The sequence below is a fragment of the Rutilus rutilus genome (genome assembly GCF_951802725.1).
Source record: "Rutilus rutilus genome assembly, chromosome: 1".
In the NCBI taxonomy this organism is placed as follows: Eukaryota; Metazoa; Chordata; class Actinopteri; order Cypriniformes; family Leuciscidae; genus Rutilus; species Rutilus rutilus.
The window spans coordinates 23,173,031-23,196,395 of record NC_140209.1 but is presented as its reverse complement, the minus strand read 5'-3'; the positions used below and the strand labels follow the sequence as shown (position 1 = coordinate 23,196,395).

Genomic DNA, 23,365 nt, shown 5'->3' with positions numbered 1-23,365 from the left:
TGAGTCTCTTGTAAGGATGGACTTCTACTAAGACTGAATTCAAGAATTTGAACCTGCAATAAAACAATTAAACTCACTAATCTGAAGAAGAGATCTATGGGACAGAGAGCACAACACAACTTCTCCAATCTCGTCTCTTCCCCCCATGCTGAGTTCCTGACTCCTCACACTATCTTCTCCCCTCCAGTTCTCATTCAGTCATGCAAAACACACACACTGTGTCCAGTTGTTTTATGAGAGGTCAAAATAAATACTTCTGGTGCGAATGGTGAAGAAGTTTCATTCCCGCAGCAGCAGAACAGTCAGAACAAAGAAAACAATGCCTGTTCTTCTGTTGTGGGAGATGCCCCAATAAAGATCGTTGATAACATTTATCTTTATCCCCCAAACTCAGACGTGACCACTTGGGGCACGAGAAAGGGTCCAGCAAAAGCTGAATAAATATTTGGCTGCTAGATGTTTATTGTTCTTTTGTTCCACTTGGGTATTTAAAGGGGATTGGCAAACCACTCAAGGAAGCATCTGTAAACAGAACTTCCCACACTGTTGCTGTGTCTCTCTATTGCCAGGTATGCTGACTCTTTTAAACTATTTTTGATATTGCATTTTGAATTATGTTTGTATTTTATGCTGATCAGTTATGTATTGTGTATTCTGTTTAATTCTTTTAATTGATGCTTAACCTTGCCTGGCAAAATAAATGTTACATCTTGATTTATTCTGAAGTATTCTGAAATCATTATTTTAATATATTAAGGAGGCTGGTGCTACCGCAGATCTTAGTTAAGGTGGGTCAAACTAAAGGCGCATGTATGAGCGGAGCAGTAGGCATGTCATCTGAAGACATTTTGATTTCAGTTTATCACTGGTTTAGCAAGTTGTATGGAAATGGCTAAAATAAACTACACTTTTCTGTTAGAGTGAGCAGGCAACCGACTTTAGAGGTATTAGCAAACCCTACATCCTCTGACTAAAATCAGAATTAACAAGTTTGTGTCCGTGAGAAACACGATCTGGCCGACGTGATCTCTATGCGGCATTGGGTCCATAATGTATTAATAATTGAAAGTATGGAATGTCAAGAATAATAAAAGATCTAAATTAAAATCACAATTCATCTTTTGATCAGCTGTTAAGAGAGAAAATCAGTAAAAACAAAGAGTCACTTAAATTTGGAGTCAGATTAAATTATTAATGGAGTCATAATTAAAATTAGAAATCAACTGTTTACTAAATTAAAGTGATTTTTTTCAGAAGCGCCCCGAAAAGACATAAAAGGCTAAACGTTTTTTACATTTTCAGTGCACGTGTGTGAGTTAAAAGGACATGAGCTCTTGAAACTCCGCCCTCTGTGCCGGGAGCAGCAGCTCATTCACATTTAAAGGGACAGACACAAAAACAGGGTGTTTTTGCTCACCCTCAAAAAGTGACTATTTTAACATGTTATATAAAAATGTATGTGGGGTATTTTGAGCTAAAACTTCACATACACACTCTGGGGACATCAGAGACTTATTTTACATCTTGTGAAAAGGGCATTATACCAGCCCTTTAAACAAAACACAGTTTTTACAAAATGATTACTGTCTCCATCTCACCACAGCTTTACACAACCAGCAGAAAGAGAGCAGCTGGAATAAAGAGAAACGGCGTGTAATTTTTGTGTAATTATGTTAGTTTATAGATGTTTTGTCATTGTGAATAGTGATGGCTCGATCATGAACGATTTGTTCATTGCATGTTGACTGCACATGCGCATGTAACGGGTCAAATATGTTCTTCCACTTGCTACATCTATTTTCATGTATGGCCCCTTTAATCGCACTCGCCGCCCAGATCTGGTAGAATGATGAACTGGTTCCGGTAGGGTCATTTAGATTTGCGCCAGCCGAGAGAGTGAATGTCTGCGGTGAGTGAGTGCTCCATGAATAAAATATATTGTAGAAATTGTATAACCATTTTATGGGTTAAAGGAGATTTTTTTTTTTTTGTAAATTTGGAGTGCTGTCAATACAGAGAACAACGACAAAAATCGGTGTTGCCTACACCGTGTTATCCTCTTTTTAAAATTTGCACCCTGTTGACTTCAATGGGGCAAGTTTTAAACCTGCTTTTAGCCTCTTTAGCCGGTCGAAGTCCACAGTAATCGATTGTCGAGTTCACGCGCGTGATAGGTAACTAAACCTATGCGTGTGAACTCGACAATCGGCTACTGTGGACTTCGACCAAAAACAGGATGTACAGTGCTATGCATAAGTTTAGACACCCATGCTAAAGTTGACTAAAAAGAGGAATAAAAAATCATCTTTTGGAAATTGAACTTAATGCCTTAATTAAAAAAATCCAACCTTTAAGGACACCAATTTTCTTTGTGAATGAATAATGTATCGTAAATAAATAAATGTTCTTCCTTAAAATACAGGGTGCATAAGTTTGGACACCCCTATGTTAAATTCCCATAGAGGCAGGCAGATTTTTATTTTTAAGTATTTTTTATTTTATTTTTTGTTTAGGATACTATGCATCCTGATAAAGTTCCCTTGGCCTTTGGAATTAAAATAGCCTCACATCATCACATAGCCTTCACCATACCTAGAGATTGGCATGGGGTATTTTCCATAAGATCATCTCTCAATGCAAATCAAACTAGCTATTAGGCTAACTGAAATAAAACCATGCCAATCTCTAGGTATGGTGAAGGCTATGTGATGATGTGGGGCTATTTTAATTCCAGAGGCCAAGGAAACTTTATCAGGATGCATAGTATCCTAAAATTAAATACTTAAAAATAAAAATCTGCCTGCCTCTATGGGAATTTAACATAGGGGTGTCCAAACTTATGCACCCTGTATTTTAAGGAAGAACATTTATTTATTTACGATGCATTATTCATTCACAAAGAAAATTGGTGTCCTTAAAGGTTGGATTTTTCCTAATTTTTTTAATTAAGGCATTAAGTTCAGTTTCCAAAAGATGATTTTTTATTCCTCTTTTTAGTCAACTTTAGTATGGGTGTCTAAACTTATGCATAGCACTGTAAATGCAGGTATGAACCCTGGATGAAATAACATCATTTTTATTCATATCTTTCACATCTACTGCAGTCAGATTCACCACGTTCACTCTAAAGGAATCACACACATCAAGGATGTTAAGAGGCTAAAAGCAGGTTTATATATTGCCCCATTGAAGTCAACAGGGTGCAAATTTTAAAAAGAGGATAACACGGTGTAGGCAACACCGATTTTTGTCATTGTTCTCTGTACTGACAGCACTCCAAATTTACAAAAAAATGAGCTCAATGTTAAAATTGACTGGAGTTCTCCTTTAATACTAAGTTATACGTGTGTAGTTAACAGTGAGTGGTGGTTTCAGACATTATTTTATTAAAGTGCATTTGGCAGTGCCGCATTCGTACTGACTCTTATTCTGCCTGGCGGAGAGAAAAGCTCGTAGCTTACTGAAGGCGGAGCGTTTTGACCAATCAAATGAAAGGGGCGTGTCAGCGCCGCCCACGTGTGCAAATGATATATGTCGAACCCAAAAAACGATTTGTAACCACAAAAGAAAAACAGCCAAAATCTCATTTTTCGTTTTTTAAACTAAAATAAAAACAAGTAATAAAAACTCAGTGAGTGTTTTAGCGCAATTTTCTCACCTCATGGGATCACAACACTAAGAGATAGTAAATCTTTTCCTGGATTTTTTTTGTGCGTTCCCGAGATTAGACCTTCCTTAACATAATGCCGAAAACCCGAAGTCTCTAGGTGGTCTGGTTGAGGAGAAGATAGAAGTGCAAGATTGGTGCGCACAGACGCACAGAACAGAAATTTGTCCGGTGGAAAATTGCGCTAAAAACAGAATAAACGAGCTGGTTTTCATTTCTCGTTATTCCATTCCAAACAGGAAATTAAATTATCTAAAAGTACACGGACCGTTCACCTCTCGAGTCTTCGGTTGACTCTTCGTTGATGATGTCGACGTGATGATCAAACGACTCAGACCCAAAGACCCGAGAGGTAAACTAATCATTTCTGTGCCTGGTACAGTCTGGGCTATCAAAATCTTGAAAAAATTTGCAGTACTCAAAAAATACTGCTCTCAAACACTGGAGGCGTGTCCGCTGGCTGCGCTAAAACCACGCCCACTCAACTGTCCCCGCTACAGCTGGAATGGATGCTCCTAGTAAAACGCATTTCTATAGGAAGCCAAACACACCAAAAGTGGGACAAACGGTGCGGTGTTACAGAGCCGTTGAGTCAGTCACGGTCCATTGAGCCATGCAGATTACATGTCAGAGCAGTGCATGCTCTATAACACCGCACCGTTTTGTCCCACTTTCGGTGTGTTTGGCTTCCCATACATTTCCGTGACGAAGGCATAGCACATGCTAGCTGGCAACAAAAGGATTCCATTCATTTTGCTAAGCTAAGCTAGCGGCGACCCTGCCAAGCTAAAGCAATACATGCACTGAGACAAAAATGTGTTCGCCCACCTAATGTAGGAAAGATGGTGAATTAGCCCGAAAAAAACGGTGGAGTGTTCCTTTAATCAGTATGTCATTTTGTTTATTTTAAGTATTATAACATTCAATATCAAAAGCTGTTTCTGCATTTAGTTGTCTGTTAGGATGTCTGGTAAAGATGTTTATCTTCACCTCGCTAGTGAGAAATGGCTTTTTAAGTTGCTAAGATATTTTACTGATAAAATCGTCAGAGCAGCGCTGACAACACATGAGTGTGTCCGTACTGAATGTTTATGCATTTGAGTAGAAGAGAGCACACTAGAATGAGATGTTCTTTTCCATAATAACTAATACATGCATAATACATAAAACGTAATTTTGTGGCAACAAATGTGGAAATAAATGGTCGTTTTTATCCTATTTTTCACCATATTTATGCCAGAGTCATTGTGGGTTTCAAATCTGTAGTCTGTGAAGACATTTTAAACAACTGAAATCATTTGGCGAAGTGATGTGGAACTGTGATGTGGTCAAAACCTGCCTGGAACTACTTTCGTCAACCAATCAGAATCAAGCATTCGTAGTGTAACTAAATTAATTACAGTATCCCTATTAAAAATGTAACTTGAGATATCTCTAATTAGGATTATGACTATTACAAAATCAATTATAGATATCTTTAAATACAATTTTCTACTAGTCAAAACTCATTTGAAGATAACTGGAAATATTTTCAGATGAAGTCAATGGGTGTCACGACACGCACACAAAGTGTTAAGATCCAATTGCAGTATTTAATAGAGTAATCCGTACTCACAATCCAGTCCAGGCAAGGGTCAAAATCCAAACAAGTCAAGTAAAAAAAAAAAAAAAAAGACTTCCAGAAGTGTAGTGACATTAAACAAGGACTCCATGACAATGACTAAACAGAACAGGGTATATATACACACATATACTAACAAGGAGACGGGAAACAGCTGAGTGCAATGATCAATGAGTGACAGAACAGGATGATGGGAAATGTAGTTATGAGTGAAAGACACCGTGGGGGAAGAGGACCTCTAGTGGTTACCCAGGGAACACAAACCAGACACTGTGACAATGGGAGGATATGATCAAAATGACATTGCAGATTTCTTATTTCCAATTACGACTAGTCCAAACTGTAGAATAGATACTGTATCTGGAATTGAAATTTTGACTAGTCTAGTACAGCCAGGGGTATTTAATGCTAAAACGGCTTGCCATAGTAAGGGAAGACTCGATCAAGTGGCCACGTCATCGGGATAGTGACGACACAGTGGGCTGACGACACTACGTTGTTCTTAAAAGATGAAAAGCATTTGTCAAAGACTTTATAATCAATAAACTGACTTTATTTTATAACAAAGTCTGCCTCCCAGGCATTGATTTTAAGTCCTTCAGCCAGAACAGACCACAGAGAAATCTTCTGTCCAATTGTATGTATGTTAAAGCGCTTATAATTTAGGTCAGATTCAACTAACTGGAGAATACTAAAAAATAAGGTAAGGGTGTCAAATTTACCACTGTAAAACAAGACATTATTACATGACTCGCATGAGCTCAAGCTGAACACATCTACTGCATTTTTTTTTTAAATAAAAACCCAGAGAAGCTTAGAGAAACATGGCTACAATCATAAGAGTGTTTGTTCAATACACTTTATTCACTTTGATATTTCTGTCAGAAAAAAAAAGAAAGATGAATCAAGAGTCATAAAAAGAATGAATGAAGTGTGTGTTTGTGTTTTCCGCTAGAGGACAGTAAAACTCCCTGAAATACTGATGATAAATGAAAAACTGTGTATTAAACAATAAACAAAACTGTATTTGTATTAACTAACTTTACCAAAGATACAATTATGTAAGAAATATATTGTTCATTGTGAGTTAATATTTCAACTAATGTTAACAAATTAAACCTTATTGCAAATTTTGTGAATTACAAATATAGTGAATGTAAAAAGGTGGGCAAAAAAAAGAAAGAAAAAGAGATTCGGTCAAAACATCTGATCTGTACATTATGACTTGCAGTGTAAACGCAGCCTAAGTGGTTTCTCCACTGTATGGATCTTCATGTGTTTCTCCAGGTAGTGTTTGAAAGCAAAACTCCTTCCACACTGATCACACGTGTGCTTCTCTCTGCTGTGGATCCTCTCGTGTCTTTTCAGACTTGCAGACTGACTGAATCTCTTGTCACAGTGTGAACACTTGTAAGGTTTTTCTCCAGTGTGAATCCTCTGGTGTTTTTTTAAACAGCCCGCTGTAATAAAAGTCTTCTCACACTCAAAGCACATGTACTCTCTCACACCAGTGTGTCTTTTCTGATGTACTTTTAAACTGCACAGTTGTGAAAATCTTTTTCCACACACAGAACATGAATGCGGCTTCTCCTTCATATGAACTGTCAGGTGTGTCTTCAGGGCTGATGCCCTACAAAATGTTTTGTCGCATTGATCACATGTGAACGGCTTCTCTTTCTCTCCGGTGTGGATCATCATGTGACTCTTAAGGTGTGCTGATTGTGTGAAAGTCTTCCCACACTGATCACATGCATGCGGCTTCTCTCCGGTATGAACTCTCATGTGACTCTTAAGGTGTGCTGAACCTCTGAAACTCTTCCCGCACTGATCGCATGCATGCGGCTTTTCTCCAGTGTGGATCCTCATGTGAATCGTTAATTGTTTTTTTTGTGTGAAGCTCATCCCGCATTGATCACATGTGAACGGCTTCTCTCCAGTGTGGATCATCATGTGAAGTTTAAGATTATGTTTGAATGTGAAACTCGTCCCGCATTGATCACACGTGAACGGCTTCTCTCCAGTGTGAATCCTCATGTGAAGCTTAAGACTTTCTCTGTATGGAAACCTCTTCTCACACTGATCACATGAGAATGGCTTCTCTCCAGTATGAACTCTAAAGTGACACTCAAGTCTATGTTTGCTTGTTAAGCTCTTTCCACACTGAGTGCAGGTGAAAGATTTCTTGGCTCTTCTTTTCTTTAAAAATGTCTGTTTAGTCTTTGAGCGACTCAAAGGTTTTTCTCCAGGTTTGACATGATGTTCCTCCTCCACTTCACTCAGTTCCTCACTCTCCTCGCTCTCTTCCATCAGGTCTGAGATGAAAGAAATTAATTTTCATTTTCAGTACATCAAAATAATTCTAAGAGAGGAATATGAAGTGAGGATATAACAAAGAGTATAGAAGCCCAAGAGGCGAAACTCAATAGAACGCCCCATAGCAACAGTTGCCCCCATGACTTGACGGCGCGGCCGCCATTATGGACTGAAAACTGAAGGAAAACGCCGAAAAATAAAGGGAGTCAATGGCACTGAAAAACTTAAAATAACAAAAACTTAACATAGCTTAATTTTTTCTGGCCGTCATATCTAAATATGAAAACAATTTAAAATACATTAATGAGGATGACCGACGTTAAATGACGTTAAATGACAGAAAATATACGTATATGTGTTGGTTAGGAAAATAGTATTTTGGGACAAAATATTACTATAGAAGTACTATAAGACTACTATAGAAATACTATAGCGGCTCTAGGATATTATAGAGGTATTACAGAACATAACATACTTCTGTGGTGTTCTGTATAGCCTCTCTATAATATTTTTAAGCTGCTATAGTAGTCTTATCGTACTTATGTAGTATGTCCCAAATTACTATAGTATTCCTATAAGATTCCTATAATATTTTGTCCCAAAATACTATAAATATGAAAACAATAATAATAAAAAACATTTATTTTGTCCCAAAATACTATAAGATTCCTTAGTACTTTTTAGTAAGGGTATGTCCCCCACCGGCTTCATTAGCCTACCACTTACGGTTTGCAAAGATACAATTATAAAATTACTGCAAAACTTTAATCTATCAATATTTATGTTCTATTATGCATTTTCCTTGTTATATGACTAACAGAAATTCATGAAATAATATATGTTCGCTTGTCTATAGGCAGATACACAGTAATTAGATATAAGTAATAAGATATTTATTCAAATGTTGATTTTGAAATTAGTAAACATCACCATATATATGATTTGGAATTTTTTTTTTATAAATGAACATTTCTAAAGACAGTTAATATTTTACACAGTGAACGTTTCAATGGCAAGAAAAAAAAAAACTATGAATGTCCTATTACAGGCGGAAAGGTACAAAAAAGATGTGCAATCTAGCAGTGCACACATGAACTATTAACACATACTAAAATGGATTTTGCCATTGACTGGCGCTAACGATTCCAGCAGCTTTCAGTCCATAATGGCGGATTCGCCTCCGCAGCGCCATCTACAGACTGTTACCCATAACACAACAGAGTTTCGCCTCTTGGGCTTCTATACTCTTTGGATATAAGTAATGTAATAGACAACTGCTATTAAATATTATGATCATTTTGATGCATTTTTATAAATTATCCCTGAAACCTAAAACATAATAAATGAATTCCATGCTTCTGTATTTATTTTACTAAAGACTTTAATACCTGAGGGCCGGTCACACTAGACTGTTTTTGTTCCACTGACTTCCATTCAATCCCAAGATCAGGTGATTTTCTGTGTGTTGTAGTTCAAGTTTAAAGTGTCCATAGAAACTCACATACTGAAAGTCTAGACTGACCGCGGCTTGTGGTTCAGTATTTTGGACATCGGACCTTATTTCCAAGTTGGCCTGGGTGTCATTTATCAGTGGAGACAGTTTTCAAAAATTGTCACCCAGTCCTTCCAGTTGCATAGTTCGCCGGTGCTAGGCTAGCACGAGTCAACGGTATCTGCTAGCCTGCCATTAAAACAGTTTTACCCACTCCACAGTACACCAAAATAAAATAAATTATAACGCCAGGCTATCGATGTCTGTTGAGAGAATAATGTCAGGGTTGCCAACTCTCACGCATCTGGCGTGACACTCACGCTTTTCAGCATCAATCTCACGCTCTCACGCAAGAAATGTCACGCCAAAATCCATTTTTCTCCCCTCTCAATCTGTTAATTTTCTGTTGATGACTAGACCACAGCGTATTCATGACAGGAGAGGAGTTTAAGGCCCACAGCTGTAACATCTGCCTACAACGTTATCTCACTGCAGTATTCTCTGATCGTTGATTCGCTGAAAACCTTGCACCTGATACGTCAGTTGTGAGAAGTTCAGAGAGAGTTCAGAGCATAGGTTCGGAGTCGGAGCCACTGATGCACGTTCGGATGACAATCAAGGTAAGCAGATAATAAAATGGTGTGCGTTTCACTCACGGGCGTAATTTCCTATGTGGACAGGGGGGACATGTCCCCCCCTCTTTTCGAAATCCCGTTCGTCTCCCCCCACCACTTTCAAATTAGTTTGTTATGTTTTTTTAACCGCACGCCGTCAATCGCCAAAGAGGAGCAGGACCGAGCAGGACACACAATGCGCGCAGCCGCATCCAGGAACGTCGCTTGCACACACTAAAAATACCTCACTGAAAGTTATAATGAGCAGGTATCGCGCTGTCTGTGAATGTCCTGACGCATACACAACGCACAGAAAGACTCGCGCCAGTATCAAGCGTGTCAGAATCAGTTTTGCTGGGCAGTTCTCTTTCGCGCTTGAACGAACAATAACACATGCCAAAATGTCAGTTTTGACGAGTATCCTCATAACAATAAGCAGTCTTAAAGGTAGGGTAGGTAATCCTGTTCAGAAACACTTTTTTTTATACTGGGTGAAATGGTCCTTCCATCCTGAGAGTAGTCAATACATTATGTGTTCAGAAAAAGGAATGAAAAAAATCAGACCTCTGTAGCAGCTGCAGAACAGTAAAAACTCTGACCAATCACTGCCATTCGGTGCGAATGTAAAGAACCAATCAGATGCCTTCATGTCTCGTGCCCGAGCCCCACTGCGCGCGCTGCCCATAGACTGTAAAAAAATATGGACGTAGTGTCCGTGACGTCACCCGTAGGTTTCTGAAGAGCATTTTTGAAGCCTAAAGTGGGCGGAGCCGGCCGTCGCCATCTTGGCCTTGCGTCACTCCCGGATAACAGAAAATAGACAAACAGGCGGGGCGTGAGTGGGGCTGAGGAGCCTGGCTATCTGAAATCACCTAGCTCGACGTGATCGAGTTAGCTGATGATGTAAAGCCAATTAAACGTTCCTATTTTTGCCCTTCGAAATATTATAATAGTTAAAAGACATGGCTACAAGTGAGACTGTGTATTACTTCGAGAGTGTTTTTGTGTGACAGTGATTTATGTGCATACATGTCCGTCACTCTTTCATGGTCCGTCAGCGCGGCATCGCTCAAGTTCGTAGAGAGCTTATTCAGTCCATTTTAAATTCTGATGTTGGCCGTCTCTCAAATGGGTTATGGTTTAACCGTTAAACCATAGATATATTGCCTTTGAAGTGCAAGTAAATGCGCTAGAAAATCCGCGTTCATTCACGGACGGAGAAAGCGCCGACGCCCGCATGATTTCATCTGACGGTAACTTACATAAGCATAATAATCCATCTGTTCCATGGGAGCAGAACGAACGAGCATTTATTGACGTTTTAAATTTGAAAACCCCAAAAAGCAACGAAATTGTCAGACATCCATTAGTGCATGTTCACAGAGGAAAACAACTGAAATACAGCGCTGGTTGTTCTCTCGAACGATAACGACGGAATCCAAAGACGTGGGCTTTGTAACGTTACCCAAGTATTAAATTGTATGAAATAATAATCCCGAAAAAAAGCACAAACACTGCAGAGATGGCAAGTTCAGCAGCTAACATTGCTGAGGTGAAGTGACGGCTAGCACTGACAGCGGCAATCCATCTGTCACTCAAGTGGCTTGGCCACACCCTTAAATTTAAATATTAATCAACTAAACGGACGAGTTATAAAATAATTCACCCCCTCACAGTTGTTATGAAGGGCAAAATTAGCTGTATAGACCAAATCCACATACAGACACCAGGCTTTAAACACGTTTTTTTCTGCTGTAAAATTTGGCATTTTAACATGGGGGAGATACAGATTTGACTCACTTCTGACAACAGCCTCAAGCGGCCAGTCAACGAATTGCAGTTTAACTCACTTCCGTGTTGGTTTCAAGAGAGAGACGGGGAGGTTGCCGCTTGGCGCTGCCCTGCGTGCACTCATCACATGTCACCGTTCCCGGAAATATTCAGCTCAAAGCACCTGCATATGCAGTCAGCGAAGGCAAACAAGGCAAAAACTACTTCCTCGGACCCTGCCCGCACTCTTGAACGACCTCCTCTGCTTCGCCCTCAACCCCGGACCTGTCCTCGAACCGACGATGCGGTACTTGTCTCCGGACTCGGAGTGTACGTTAGTCTTCATTAGAGTCAACAATGTTTTCATCATGGAAACTCTTACATGCAAAACACCGTATATGTTATGAATCTTACACGAAATTCACCTTCATCACAGTGTAACTGATGGTAATGGAAAAACGTGTATCAATGCAACCTGTTTTTAGTTTTGCCTTATAAATATAGCTCGTTACCGAATGAAACTTTACCAGTATCGATATGCTAGCTTGATAGTGAGTACTAAAAGAAATCTTATTTGTTTATATTCATAGTGATAAAGTTAGGTATTTTATTACATGTGATTCTGACATGATGTCACTGTATGTACTGCGCTCCTTCCTCTCCACTCGTCTCAGGTAATAAATGCGTCTTCCAGCTGAGCCTGAGCGTTTGGCGTCGCGCGTTCATGTGTTTTGGGGGCGTGGCTTTGGAAGGAGCTCAGAAGGGAGGGGGTGGGAGTGAATGGAAATAATGAGCTGTGTTTATTGCAGATTAAAAGGTCTACAGTCACTCGATTTTTATATTTTCTTTTTCAGAGTACTTACATTTTAATTATGTATTGGTATATAAAGATAGTTTAAACAAATTTGGAATGTTTTTTTTTTAGAAAAAGGATTACCTACCCTACCTTTAAATGAACAAGAGTAAATGAGAAAATGAGATGCGTGAGAGCCTATCAGCAGCAGATTTTAAAGTGACAGCAGCCACTAATTCTGTCTGTCAGTAATGTTAACCAAAGAACAAAGGGAACAGGGAATACAACTAACTGCTCTTGACTAAAGAACGCTTGCAGCTTTAATAAGGATTCATCTATATTGAATTTATAATTTATGCAGTGCGGACTGTTTGATAACCTAATTCAATTTCTGTATATTTCATACCTGTTAGACAGGAAGGGCACATGTAAATATTACATTTAGTTTTGGGTTTATGTGAGGAAAGTTCACTTATATTAAAAGTTGTTATAATTTTCAAAAGTAAAAAATCATTTTCATGGAGACATCAGTAGCTACAGTGATACTGGCCTTCATTCAAAAAACAATTGTTTAAAATATACTGTCTTTATGTTGTTTCTACATTACAGTGGAAATTGAGTCTCACATTATTTAAATTTTATTTGCACACAAAACATTAATGGTGAACATTTTTGACTTTATAAAATGATTCTCTCAAGTCTCGGCAATTGGCCCCTATTAAACAATAAAGAAAGTAAGACATATTTTTCTTATACATTGTTTAGTAGCCTACTATATTCTTTTGGCAGAGTTTATCATTATAATCAACTTAATTATTTCCTGGATTTTGTATCACCATAGTCCCTAAAGGTATGTAAATGCAGGAAATGTGATTCAAATTGTGAAAAACATTTGTGCTTTTTTTAAAGTGCAAAAACTTTTTCCCCCATTTTGTGTGATGATCAAAGGTTGCCCAGATTGTGTTGAGTCTGCCACAGTCAAATGCGGATGCTGAGCGAACCTTTTCAGTTATTGGCCTAAACAAGACTGACACCAGGAACAGACTGTCACTTGAATAGCACCCTGTGAGTGTTGGGAAGTTCGGATCATTTTACTCACTCGTTTGTTCGATCTCGTTCATTAAAATTAACCAATCTTTTTTCGAGTCATTTCGTTCATTAATGTTCAGGGGCTTTAAATGTTATACTTTTAACAGCCAAATTCCCTACGCATCAGACACATCCACCTACGGAGTCTTTATCATATTCTGAATTAAGAAATCATTATAATGCAGTCAAAAATAATTTACAGGGAACATAAATAATTACTTTCCGAGTCTTTCGTTCATTTGTCACGTGACAGACGCAATGAACGTTCATGAACGGATTGAACTCTGCTTCAGATACGAGCCTCCTGCAGATGTAGGCTACAACAGGCCTAATTGGTGAAACTTGTGTTGTGGTTCAAACGGAACTACTAGGCCTACTAGCTAGCTTGAAGTCCCGACTGTAGTGCGCTTCTGTTCTGTGTTTACTTTTCGGCGCAGTACTAACCGGAGCAAAGTAAAATTCCGCCGCTGCTGAGAAACTAGTTAAATGTAATGCGATCATTGAGATGCAAGAGTAGTTTGATTTCTAACATTATTCTCTCAACAGACATTTACATCGATAGTCTGGCGTTATAATTTATTTTATTTTGGTGTACTGTGGAGTGGATAAACTTTTTTTAATGGCAGGCTAGCAGTTGCCGTTGACTCGTGCTAGCCTAGCACCGGCGAACTATGCAACTGGAAGGGCTGGATGAAAAATGTTGAAAACTGTCTCCACTGATAAATAACACACAGGCTAACTTATATATATATTTATAATTATCGGTATCGCTTTAGATTCTAAAAAGTTCTAAAATACTTACAGTATAAATAATTAGTCAATTCTCCTGGTTGTTCCTCCTTTATTCCCAAAAATGTACACATTGTTCCCTTATACTTACACGTAAGGACTTTAAAGGTACACTATAATTACAGAAAGTTACGCTGTAAATACATCATAGATACGATTTACTGAGAAATATCCAACATTTGGGTAATTCATTTGTTTTTTGGAATTCATAATTCATAAAACATTTGGTATATTCCAACATGGTTGCAAAAAAATGTGAACCATAAACCAGAGGTAAAATTACACTTGGTTTGACTTGACTACATTTGCTGTAAATGCAGTTCCTTTTTGATAGTTTAACTGCATATCAAAAGTGATAAAGAGCTTGAATGTTTCTAACATGAATGTTCTTCAGAATCATAATTGAATGAAGAATAAACACCAACCTCTTTGTTCTTCAGGATCTTCAGTGTGTTTCATTCTGCAGGGTTCTGGATCACTCATGTTCTCACTGTCCTCTTTAATAAACTCAGTCTTTGCAGATTTCAGCTCTTCCTGATGCTTTGCTTCTGGTCTTCACTTCACTGCAGTGGGAGGAGCTTTACTGACCATGTGACTGCTGTGGGCGGAGCTTCACTGACTGAACTGCAGATTGGTTGGAGGAGATGATCTGCCAAAATCAAAAATATATCAGTAACTAAGTTTGGTTTTATAGGGTCAAAGACCAAATGTCTGACTGTCTATTTTAATGTTTAAAATATCTTTTGCTAAAAATGTCAAAACATAGGTTAAATAATGTTATCTTAACAGATATATTAGTGTCAAAATTAAGAAACCTAGTTATTCTGACCTGTATTAAATATATACCTGAATAAAATGTATAAAAGATTAAGTGTTAAAGTTAATTTAAATGATTAAAAACGTATTGGTGACGTATTAGTATTTTTGGGCTGCACTATGATCCTTAAATACAGTGTTTGAACATTTAACCTTTTTGTCTTTTATCCATATTATGCTAATTGACACATTTAATAATTGATCTTTCTATCGTAAAACAATTGATGCAAATTCACACATTATTATTTCTAATTCTAACATTATTGTGTTTATTTATTAAAAGGAGGGTGAATATCCAAAAAGTAGTAAACAACTGTAAGAAACATAAAAGTAATATTTGTAACCAACAAATACCTACAGCTGCATATGTCCAAATAAATCTCTGATTTTATACTAACTGTTCATTGCAATAAATTAGATCATCATTAACATGTTTTGTGTGTGCAGAAATTGACAATGATACCAAAACCTTTAAAAAATAAAGAGCACCCCGAAATAGTATTTAATGTTTCCAGTATCAAATTGTATTCACATTTATATCTTGTTGTGAAATATGCAATTATTCTATTCAAATTAAGCCTTTTGGTATATACTTATGTGTCATAGTAAACCACAATTGTAATTGTAACTGTATTAAAAAGTGGTTTTATAAAGAAAGGTACCACAAGTTGTTGTTAAACAATTTATTAAGAAAGTGTTATATACTGTAAGACACCTGTAAAATCATTTATTGAGAAAATGGTTTATAAAGAAAACATACCACACTGAATGCTGTAAGCATTTATTAGGCATATGGCAGAGTAGAGAGAAATTGAAAATGTATTAGAAAGAGCTTTGCCAAAGAAAGAAGAAAAATGCAATCATTACCGTCTATGTGTTGCGGACGAGACACAGAAGATACAGCAATGAAGAAAAGGTCCAGAAGAAGGAGGACGAAGAGGCAAAGGCTTTAAATAACCAGGTCCTAGGGGGTTTCCAGGAGGGGATTCCTGAATATGTCAAGAAGTTGATGGACTTTAAAAAGAGCTGGAATGACATGTCCAGTCAGACGCTGATTCACTAAGGACGGCCTCTTTGGTGTTTGATGCCTTGCCATTGCGCCTCATGAAGATAAAAGCTTGTAAATTATTTGGTTTTGATTTACTTTTATTTTTATTTTATATATTAGTACCTTTTATGTAAACTAGTTCATCTGTATTTAATAAAAAAAAAATAATATATATATATATATATATATATAGCCTATATATATATATATATATATATATATATAATAGAAATTAAGAAGCTCGCCTGCCATAAGTCTCTATTTTACAATAGATTGAGCTGAACTGACCACGGAGAAGTCTTCTGTGATCTAAATATTTTAAGTAAGGAAATTCAAATGCTTATTATTTAGGACAGATTTGAATACTTACTTTACCAAACCTGAGAATAATTAAAATAAGGATAAAGGTGTTTAAAATTATGCATCGTAAAACATGACGCCCAACGTGAAAGGGGCAGATTGATCATTGATCCCTCCCTGGCCAGGATCAATGACCAATTGCTCAAAAAACATTATTTTTTTTATTATTATAGATTATTTTTTTAGTATTATACATGAGTGTAGAGTTAAATATAGGAAAGAAAAATAAATCCTATAAGATTCTAGGAAGAATTATGGAAACAACCCAGGGGTGCGTTTCCTGTACAACTATATAGCTCGCTGCTTAACTACCATAGTACGATGCATCGTTGGAGATATCAAATAGCGAGTCACGACTGTTTCCCGAAACCGTATGTCGCAAAGTATCATTCAACCACGTTATGACGTCTCGCACGTGGTGGACTAATAACTTATTTTAATGAATCTGTTTGAGATCGAATTAACACTAGATTTTGTTATATAAGTCACAGACATGGCATCTGAAGACCATTTCTAATTTTTCTCAGTTATTTTTTAGAGGCTAGGAAAGCCGAAGAGACAGAGCTTCTGTGAGGGGGAGGGACACCTCCCAAATACAGAAAGTGAAAATAGTGAAATAAAATTAGGGATATAAAAAAGACTACGAGATAAAAAAGGAGAAAATTGCAGTTGAAAAGAATAACAAAAAATTTCAAAAGTTAAAGGAACTACATAGGAATCCCAGCAGTGAAAAGAGCTCTGATAAGAAACTGGGAAAGGGAGATAGTTCCTGACAGAGACTCGACTTTCTAGACTATACGATCACTCCTGCTTCAAAAATAGCTAAAGAAAAGAGGGATGGTTAAAGTCAGGAACACAGAATAATATGAAAAGTATGTTATGAATTTCAGAGAAGAATAGTGAGAGAAATGTAAAACATAATAAAACCATTAAGTAAAGAGACTAAAGAGAATGCTGGAAACAATAAAACAGTCAGCGAGCAATAAAGCTCTTAAACTCAGAGATATCTGAGAACTAGGAGAGCGTAGAAGCAAAGCAGAGAAAGGATGATAGAAGAGGACCTTTGACTTCTGTTAGGAGAGGAATCCAGTCGGACAGACGGAGTTCAGGAACCCAAAGAAAATTTATTGGAGCCGTAGTTAACAGATGGGCCCAGAAAACAGATAGAAGAGAAGACCACAGCGCTTATACAGATCGTAGGCTATAATTAAAACATCTAAAAATGCGAATTTAAGTTGAGAAGCTATAACACTGATTAAGTTGGTATAACCATAACAAAAGCTAAAAGCTATTGACAATGTGAGAAGTTTAACAGGAACAGAGGAAAAATATTCGCAATGAAAGGAGATTGTAGTTAATGCACCTAAAGACCAAATTCCACTAAGTGTATGGTTATTAATAGAGGATGAAACAAACAGATAGAATAAGGTAACTAAGAGAAGTATAGGTTGGAAAATCACAAAGTTGATAAATTAGTAACGATCCTGAATACTGTAACTAAAAAACAAATAGAGGAAACAATAGCTGAGTATGATTTAATCTCTCAGCATGTGAGAATAGTGGAAAACAGAATAAATTAAGATAGAAACAACAATCTTTTGATAGCAGAGTGTCAAGATGAATTCAAGCGAAACAGAGAGATGGAAATAAGTTTAGTTCCCTGTTGTCAGGGAATCTTCCTCCAGACGCGTGTGTGAGCGCGGCGCTACAACAGCTGGCTGAACATATAGCTGAAATGGAACAAAGGTACCCAGACTCTCTTTTAATCATTCTTGGGGATTTTAACAAAGCAAATCTCTCCCGTGAACTGCCAAAATACAGACAGCATGTTACATGTCCTACCAGAGACAGTAATATATTGGACCACTGTTACACCACGATAAAGAATGCGTATCACTCCGTCCCACGGGCAGCTTTGGGGCTCTCTGATCACTGTTTGGTTCATCTTATACCGACCTACAGGCAGAAACTGAAATCAGCTAAACCTGTATTAAGGACTGTAAAAAGATGGACCAACGAAGCAGAGCAGGATCTACAGGCCTGCTTCGATTGCACTGATTGGACTGTTTTTGAAGCTGCAGCCACCGATCTGGATGAGCTCACAGATACTGTAACATCATATATCAGTTTCTGTGAGGATACATGCATTCCTACCAGGACATTCTTATCATTCACTAATGATAAACCATGGTTTACTGGGAAACTCAAACAGCTTCGTCATGCCAAAGAGGATGCTTACAGAAGTGGGGATAAAATCTTGTATAACCAGGCCAGAAACAAACTGACAAAGGAGATCAGAGTTGCTAAAAGAAGCTACTCTGAAAAGCTGAAAAAACAGTTTTCAGCCAACGACCCGGCATCAGTCTGGAGAGGCCTGAGGAACATCACCAACTACAAATCACCATCCCCCCCATCTGTGGAGAATCAACAACTGGCTGACACTCTCAATGCATTCTATTGCAGGTTTGAGAAGCCCAGACTCACACCCCACACCCGCTCTGATGTGCACTTCACACATCCACCATCACCTCCTGCAACCCCTCTCCTCCCCCCTTCTGCCATCCAACCTGAGCTTAAGGTCTGTGTGGAGGACGTGAGCAGAGTCTTCAAAAAACAGAAGACTAGGAAAGCTTCAGGCCCAGACGGCATCTCATCTGCTTGTCTAAAAGCCTGTGCTGACCAACTGGCCCCAGTCTTCACGCAGATCTTCAACAGATCATTGGAGCAGTGTGAAGTTCCCTGCTGCTTCAAACGCTCCACTATCATTCCGGTTCCCAAAAAAACTAAAATCACTGGACTTAATGACTACAGACCTGTCGCTCTCACGTCTGTGGTCATGAAGTCGTTTGAAAGACTGGTGTTGGCCTATCTGAAGGACATCACCGGACCCCTGATGGATCCCCTTCAGTTTGCTTACAGAGCAAACAGGTCTGTGGATGATGCAGTCAACATGGGACTGCACTATATCCTGCAACATCTTGACAGACCTGGGACTTATGCACGGATCCTATTTGTGGACTTCAGTTCGGCCTTCAATACCATCATCCCTGATCTTCTCACAGCCAAACTGACTCAGCTCTCCATGCCATCCACAATCTGTCAGTGGATCTCCAGCTTCCTGACGGACCGGCAGCAGCTAGTGAGACTGGGGAAACTCACATCCAGGACCCTCACCATCAGCACTGGCGCCCCCCAAGGGTGCGTTCTCTCCCCACTGCTCTTCTCTCTGTACACTAATGACTGCACTTCTAAAGACCCCTCTGTCAAGCTCCTGAAATTTGCAGACGACACCACTGTCATCGGTCTCATCCAAAATGGTGACGAGTCTGCTTACAGACTGGGGGTTGAACAGCTGGCTGTCTGGTGCAGTTATAACAACCTTGAGCTGAACACGCTCAAAACAGTGGAGATGATCGTGGACTTCAGGAGAAACACCCCAGCACTCCCCCCTCTCACCATCATGAACAGCACTGTGGAAGCAGTGGAGTCATTCAGGTTCCTGGGCTCTACCATCTCCCAGGACCTGAAGTGGGCAAATCACATTGACTCCATTGTGAAAAAGGCCCAGCAGAGACTCTACTTCCTTCGCCAGCTGAAGAAGTTCAATCTGCCACAGGAGCTGCTGATCCAGTTCTACTCAGCCGTCATTGAGTCTGTCTTAAGCACTTCCATCACTGTCTGGTTTGGTTCAGCTACCAAATCGGACATCAGGAGACTACAACGGACAGTCCGGACTGCAGAGAGGATTATTGGTGCCCCCCTGCCAACCCTCCAGGACCTGTACTCTTCCAGAGTGAGGAAGAGAGCAGGTAAAATCATCACAGACTCCACTCACCCTGGACACCCCCTGTTTGAACTGTTACCGTCAGGACGGCGACACAGATCACTGGCCACAAGAACATCCAGGCACAGGAACAGTTTCTTTCCACAGGCCATTTCCCTTCTGAACACTTAACATGCCCCCCAAAGCATATGCCTGTAAGTGCAATACTCCCACTGTCTAGTGCACTCAGGTGATATTTATATCTATATTATTCATACTACTCAAAATACTGTAAATATGTTTATAATCTGTAACATGCGCTAGACTCCCACTGTCTAGTGTAATATTCTCTAATTCAGGTGATATTTATATTTATATTATTCATACTACTCAAAATACTGTAAATATGTTTATAATCTGTAACATGCGCTAGACTCCCACTGTCTAGTGTAATATTCTCCAATTCAGGTGATATTTATATTATTCATACTACTCAAAATACTGTAAATATGTTCATAATCTGTAAATGTTTATTCAGACTAAACCCAACTGTGACCCTACTTTTTTACTTTTATACTATTTTTATTTATTTTTTATATATTTTCATTCTTAGAATTTGTATTACTATGTTCTTGTTGTATTTGTATTTGTATATGTGCACTGGAAGCTTCAGTACCAAGAAAAATTCCTTGTGGGTGCAAGCACACTTGGCAATAAAGCTCTTTCTGATTCTGATTCTGATTCTGATTCTGATTGTCACTGTAAAGACGCTTTGGAACAATCTACATTGTTAAAAGCGGTAGGCCTATATAAATGAAGATGACTGAAAACAGAAGAATAGAATCCAAAAGCCTGGCAGAACATAATTCAGGAATTTGTGAGGATGAAAATTAAAATAGTAAAGAAAAGACAAGTTATATTATGATAAATGGGGAAAGATAATCCCAGAGCAAAGAAGTCAGGAGATGCACAAAATAAAAAACTAAAATATACAAAGATGTAAATAATAAAAAACATCATTAGAAAAGAAATACAACTCGATTAATAAAAAGAGCAATAGATACAAAGAAGAAAAGGATTCATTTGGCCTGTTGAAGAGAAACATTTGTGACCAAAGGGTAAACTGAATTTTAAAGATATGGTATTAAATTATATTAAATATATTAATTAATAAATTAAATTAAATTCATTCTAAATTAGATGGAAACTCATTTGTTAATGAAAAAATAGAATTTATTTTAGATAAGGTGCTCAGGTGTCCTCAACAACAGAGCCAATGAAATTTACAGATAATATTTTTATTAAGACAAGAAAAGTGAATGAGTAGGAGAGAAATTCAGCATTAAAATGATAAAGTGTGCAGACAATTTACATGCAGGAAGAGACTTAAAGAAAGTCTTAAGATTAAACGTAAATGTTGAACAACAATAATGAAATGAATGATTTTATGAATTCAATAAAAATGAATATGGAGTAAAATTATAGAATAAAAAAAGAATTACTATGAGCTTTACGAGAAAAAATTATTGTGGAGTAAAGACTATTCGTAATTAGTGAAGAATATGCTCATAAAAACTCAGTGAGATACATAAACTACCACGATAATATCCAATTACTATCATGGGTACAGAAGAATTAAATATGGCAATACAGGAGTTATTTGAGCAAGGAGTTAAGGAAGATTACTTCTGCAATAACAAACAGTCCTGTACAATAAATACCAAAACTAGATGAAACTTTTAGAACAAATAAAGCATTAAACAGAGTAACAAAGTCAGATATGGTATTAATGCGGTTGAACAATTGAGGGAAAGTAAATTTCTTTTAAAAGTGGATTTGGCTTTTGGTCAATTCCATTAGCAGAGGTTAGTCACGAAAATATTTATTTTACTGTAAATAACAAACATTGCGTATATCAGAGATTATCAAGGGATATGTAAATTCCTCAGCAGTATTTCTATTAAAGAATTACCTGTGGAAGTTTGTATTGATGATAAATGGAAAAAAGAGCATACTGAAACCGTAAAAAAAGGTTTTAAATTAATTGGCTTGCCGAGGCTGGATTAATATATAATATTTAATATATATGCGAGTGAATATACAATATAATAAAAGTGAAGTAATGGCAGATATGGTTAATTTAGGATATTAGGTATCTTGTAGGGAACGAAAGAATTAAGCAATCCATGAGAGAGTGAAAAGCAGATCTAAAAACCCCAGAAAGTTAGAAAGATACAAAAAGTAAAGAGGCTTATGAATTATATGAGAGATATAATTCCTGAATTTAGTCAGAAAGATAGACTAATGCATGCTACCATTAAAGGCAATAAACTGTGTTGTAGTGAATAGGCAGAAAAAAACACTTCAAGAGTGAAAAAAGTCATTTTAAGCTCTTATAAGAGATGAGGAGAAGGCTCTTGAGGTTGATCTATAGATATAGATTTAACTGGTTATCAATTAATAGCAAGGAATAAGAAGAGCAATATACTAATATGAATAATGTGTTTAAGCTGGGAAAATCCAGAAAATAAATTTCTTTCTGTAGAGAAGAAACTAGCAGATATGAGTAAACGATATGCAGAATTACCAGGTCTTGCAAATGAAAATAAATAAAATAAATAAATAAAGGAATAGACTAATTAATACCGATAAAGCAGTGAAGGGGCATTAAACCAAAGATAAGTATAAAATGCAAAAACCCAAAATTATTTGAGCAACTATAGGATAATAAACTCTTAGATCCAATAAACTCTTAATAAACTCTTAGTTTATTAAACATAAAAAGTGTGAAGAAATAAGAGACGGGCTTAGTCCTGGGTATACTCAATATGTAGAAGTTATAGCTGTATTTGTCAGGCTTCTGGGTGGATGAAGTAGGAGACGAACACGAAGATTATGAATTCCAAGGTTTTAATTCTCAATATTAAGCAAAAACAAACAAAAGGGAGCGTGTGCTCAGAACAATGAAAACCTAACATTCAACATTGACCGACAAGTGAAGACTCAAACACTCAGGGCTTAAATACAGGGGAGAACAGATCAGGGAAACAAGACACAGCTGACAAGACTAACGAGGAACCAGGTGATACAAATGAACTAATGAGGGTAACCATGGAAACCAAGGAGTGGCGGGAAAACAGAACAAAGGAAGACATGTGACCAGTGACAAAAACACTCAAACAGAACAGAACTGTGACATAATTCCCCCCTCCCGGTAGGCGCGTCCTCGC

General features: G+C 37.7%; 1 protein-coding gene across 1 annotated transcript; it reads right to left on the bottom strand.

The window, feature by feature from the left end:
* Positions 1 to 6,139: 6,139 nt before the first annotated feature.
* LOC311303698 (uncharacterized protein) lies at positions 6,140 to 14,699 on the bottom strand. Its single transcript, XM_084430300.1, has 2 exons — positions 14,574 to 14,699; positions 6,140 to 7,600 (listed from the first exon to the last, which is right to left on the bottom strand). Exons 1-2 carry the CDS (start codon positions 14,629 to 14,631, stop codon positions 6,507 to 6,509), a joined length of 1,152 nt encoding a protein of 383 aa, XP_084286426.1. The 5' UTR covers positions 14,632 to 14,699; the 3' UTR covers positions 6,140 to 6,506.
* Between the last annotated feature and the right edge of the window lie 8,666 nt (positions 14,700 to 23,365).